We start from the raw sequence: 5,000 nt of genomic DNA on the forward strand, positions 1-5,000 counted from the left end.
GCCAGCCTGTTCAGAATTTACCATTGAAGTTATTACAGCCCAAAGAAATACATGAAGGCATCTGGGGAGGTGAAGCTATTATCAAAGGGTTTTATAAGAGAAAGCCGTAAGTAAATCATGATATATTATGGTAGAGATAGATAGCTGTAACTTTGAAGAAATATAGTATTGCACTCTTCATAAAGATGTAATATAAAGCTCAGTTTAGCATTATTGGTTCGTTATATTGTATAGGTACTGTAATGTTTAATTAATGATGACTTTTGATCAACCTGCAGATATGTTCGCCGTATGCCACACTATTGGGTCCCGACTTTGAAGAAAACGGTTCTGTACTCGGAAATATTGGATAGGTATATGAATGTTACTGTCACTGAACGGACGCTCAATCTTATAGATGAAAATTATGGCTTTGACAATTACATCTTAAATGTAAGTATTTTTCCTTTTTGTGGTTGTTAATCCACTTTATATCCCTATATATTTTAAAACTGTGCTTAGTGGTTCTACCATGTTGTTGAATAAGAGTGTTGAAATAATCATTGCTCTTCATAGAAGCCAGTGTCCAGAAATATGACAAAGACTCATTTGAAAGACGACGAAAGTACCCACCGCATGATATATATATATATATATATATATATATATATATATATATATATATATATATAAACACACACACACACACACACACACGCACACACACACACGCACACACACACACACACACACACACACACACACACACACACACACACACACACACACACACACACACACACACACACACACACACACACACACACACACACACACACACACACACACGGATTCATAGTACACAAAGGTCATGTAAGATTTTAAAGTTTAGGCTTGAATTGATGTTCATCAGGTAACAGAAGGTGAATAATAAATGTGAAAGCTTAATAAAATATGACTAGTAATATTAAAATCATTGATCTTCACTAAACTTTTTCTGGAAAAATGGAGAATACAGCAAATCTTTATAAGAGGTGCATATCTGCTATATCTAGTTTCTTGATATTAAGTAAATCTGCCTTAACCCATCTGACACATTTGGCATCTATTCTTACCGAACAACGTTAGGCACTAGAGCTTGCCAGTCCCACACTATCAGCTTATGGGAGTGTTTATCTCCTCTAGTAGTCTCAACAATCGTATGGTTAAGCTTTATGGCACGGGCACGTAAACTACAGAACAAGCCAGACGCAAATGGGGGAAATGCCGATCGGCACCAACAATCCCGTCTGTGTGGCCACTAGTCTAAAAGATAATTCCATGGCAAATGAGTTGATGGGATTCACAAAGTATGCAAAGTTGTCATGATTGTCTTATGTTTTCCATTCTCACATTGCAGACTCCACCAGCTGATCTCATGTCGGAATTAGCAGTGAAGTTGCGGAGGGAAATGCTGCTTAGCTTGGCTCAGGGGACACTGCATCCAGACAACCCTGCAAAGAGGAAAGAGTTGCTGAATAGATTTGAGAAACATATCATTCCGGTGAGTTATGGATGAGTAGTTTATTAACTGTTTTCAATTGTTTTCCCCTTTTTCATCTTTTCATTATGTGAATTAGAATTTTTATTTTTTCTCTCTTGTCATCATCTGATTATATGATCTCTTTGGTATATGTGACTGATCCATATTTATGGAATTATTGTATGTATGTTTTTAGTTGTTTTGCATTATTTGAATCAGTTTACACCTTATTTTGGACATGGGCATGATTTGCATGCACACACACACCCATACATACATACATACATGCATATAGCCATGCACATATATAACTTCATACATGGTCAACATGTTTTGAATCATGATTCTCTGCCATAGGTTAGTAATATATAGTAGTTACAGTAAAGAGTCTTCATTGCATTTCCTTGCACATGACAAAAAAATTAATATTTATACCACAATCTACAAACAATAGCATTCTATCTAGAACCATGTCCCCAAACACAGAATTGTATCGTCATATTATAATACAGCATATGTGAAAATGAAGGGTATTTAAAGGAATACATTACAAAGTGTTCTAGTAAACTTTCTAGTTGTATTGTTGAAAAACAAGTTGCAGGAGTGATGATGTATCATAGGAGCCGACCCAGGCTGCCAGCCCGCCACTCTTACCAGGCTAATTAGCCAAATGCTTTCATTGAAAGAGTACATTAAAGTAATCATTTTCCTTAAAGATGAAAGATAGTAAGTATTTGTCTTAAATTACATTATGGAAGCATTTCAGTTTGTGCTACAAAGAAATATTAAAAAGGGGTTGGGGAAAGAGGTAAAAATTATAACCTTATAGTACTGAGTTATTTGTTTTTATATGTATATTAATGCTTATGAAAAGTTGCATGTAATGCACACTTACCCACAAACAATAATGATTAAAATCAAAATACATATCTGTCTATTTATCTCTATCTCTATCTATATATATCTCTACATATTGCTATCTATATATATCTAAATATATTTATATCTATATTTGTCTATCTATCTATATTTATATCTATATTTGTCTATCTATCTATATCTATCTATCTATCAATTTATCTATCTATCTATCTGTCTATATATATAAAAAAAATTCCTCATATATTCCACGTCTCAATGACACCCAAGTGACTTCAGTTCCTCTGGTTTATTAGGTTGAAGAAGCTGAATGGTATGGACTGAACACGAAGGAAGCAGCAACAAAGCAAAAGTTGATTGAGGAGAAGGCCAGTGCTCCCGTTCCACTGAAAGAGGCCTTCAGACAAGAGTTCATTGAATATCTGAAGACGAACAAGGTGGATATGGAAGAAATTAAAGGCGAGATAACTGAGAGGTAAGTTTTGCGGTTGGTTTTAAGGGGATTGCTTGTGTATGCATGTGTGCGAGTGGAGTGAGAGTGAGTGAGTGAGTGAGTGAGTTTGGAGTAATTCTAGATATTTATTCATATTTTGATAAGTGAGAAACTGCTCATGAGAATATAATTTTTTTTTATGAAAGGAAAGAAATTTGATTAAAATTCATAAGTTTTTTGTTAATATGATTTTTTTTCTTCTTCCAGCACCTCTGGCAGTAATTGGATATCTAGTCTCAATCCATTTGGTAAAAAGTGAAGAATAGAATTATTGTCACTGTATAGTTTATCTGTCAATTCCATTTGATCTTGTACATAGATAGAGGTCTTGAAATAAATGTTTGATTTTTCCTACATTCTTTTTTTTTACATCCAATGTGCTAAAAATGAATATGCTCCTAGTTTACATAACATGACCTACGCTCTGTGTACGACTTCTCCCTCTGTCTCATGCTCCTTCCTCTCCCTTTCCTCTTCAGACCTGAAAATGAACTGAAGGAGGATTTTGACTGTTGTCTCACCTTTTAATTAATAAACCTAGCTTATCTGTAATGGGCTTTCCTACCATAATATCAACAATAAAGTGGGTTCTGCCATTCATAACAATTAATGCACACATGTATGCACACTCAGACAATGTAACAGGTTCTGCCATTCATAACAGTAAATGCACACATGTATACACACAGACATTGTAACAGAATTCCACACACAGAGACATACACAGACACACACACATGTACACAAATTTGTCCTTGTATCTTTATTCCCCATACATAATTATAAAACTGTTACAGAAAAAGGAGCAATTTAAGGATGAAATAGGCACATTTACTCCATTTAACTAGACTAGTTACAAGTTGCACTGTCAAGGGTTTCTTTTGCTTCTTTTACTTTCTTGAAGGTTCTAGAAAAGGTTTTCACACAGGTACTGCAGTGATAGATCATTATTAAGGTTCTTACCATACTACATAAAAAAGATTATGACAGAAATTTTTTAACTACAGAGGTTTTGAGATTGAAAGATATCAGATTGATTATAAGCATATATTGATTTTTCTACAGAAATTAAGAAGAAATATGAAGGGAGAAAATCAATTTATGCAAAGTAAATAAGCTTATATATCTGGCAACAGGAGTTTCCAAGCATCTATGGTAAATAGAATATTTTTTGGTAAGATGAACATTGAGACATGCTGTTATATTAGTTGTTATCCCTATGGCTCCTCCAACAGACAGTGATACTTGTTCAAACTAATCCTCCCAATACCTTACTCATTGTTGTCATGGTGGGGTTTAGGAGACGGAGACAGGAACCCAATGTAGGCAATTGCTTTTACCTTGGAATTTAGCCCTTGTCTCGATTAGTTTTGCTTGATCTTTTCTTTTCCTCTTTTCCTCTTCCATATCTTCTTCATCCCCTACTTCTGTCCCATTCCTAAGGTGTGAGAGGTGTGCTGAAAGGCTGGCTTTATGTCTGTCATGAATGGTCTCCAGGAGCCATGGGCACGGTATTCCCTTGGTAAATTGCCTGGCCCTTACCCCTTATGAGGACCCTAGTGAGTAGACTGTTTCTTTTCCCCATTTTATTCAGGCTCCCCAGACCCAGTCATGAAGATTCTTTATCCTGAGGGATATTAAGGCTTACTCCTTCATCAACTATCCTATTTGATTTTGATGGTTTTCTGACCCATGCCCCTCCTTTGACCACGGCTCCGACCACTGATACTAATACCCCCTCCACAATGTTTACTGACAACTCTATCCATTCTGAACCATTCACCCAGGTTATTACTCAACCTCCAGAATGCACCCCTTCCTCTCTCCCAACATTCTCCTCTCCATCTCCTAATGCACAGTCTTCTTCAATGACTACCCCATCTTCCCTTATTACTACTCTTGATACTTATTGTCCTTCCCCCACACATAACCACTCCACTTCAAACCACCCCATCTTCCTCCTGCCCTCGTTCTTCTACTACCTCTGCAAACCTTTTGAATACTCCCTTTGGCCCAGCCAAGTGGGACTGATTCTTTATGATTTCCCCACAGCCCCTTATTCTGAGAATACCCTTCTCTTTCAACAGTGCCTCCAAAAACAAATTTACAAAGTTGCCTTTTGAAGTC

The 5,000-nt window shown here is 36.2% G+C and overlaps 1 protein-coding gene across 2 annotated transcripts in view; it reads left to right on the forward strand.

Annotated features, from left to right (window-relative positions):
* Positions 1 to 3,224, forward strand: part of mRpL28 (mitochondrial ribosomal protein L28) — a 5,486-nt gene extending 2,262 nt beyond the window's left edge. For both annotated transcript variants that reach the window (XM_027377656.2, XM_027377657.2), the window contains exons 3-7: positions 2 to 106; positions 279 to 432; positions 1,379 to 1,522; positions 2,677 to 2,855; positions 3,081 to 3,224. In XM_027377656.2, the coding sequence (XP_027233457.1) occupies positions 2 to 106; positions 279 to 432; positions 1,379 to 1,522; positions 2,677 to 2,855; positions 3,081 to 3,132 (634 nt within the window). In that variant the 3' untranslated portion in view covers positions 3,133 to 3,224. The remainder of the gene's footprint in view (position 1; positions 107 to 278; positions 433 to 1,378; positions 1,523 to 2,676; positions 2,856 to 3,080) is intronic.
* Positions 3,225 to 5,000: the final 1,776 nt, after the last annotated feature.

The sequence above is a fragment of the Penaeus vannamei genome, chromosome 32 (genome assembly GCF_042767895.1).
Source record: "Penaeus vannamei isolate JL-2024 chromosome 32, ASM4276789v1, whole genome shotgun sequence".
Taxonomy (NCBI): Eukaryota; Metazoa; Arthropoda; class Malacostraca; order Decapoda; family Penaeidae; genus Penaeus; species Penaeus vannamei.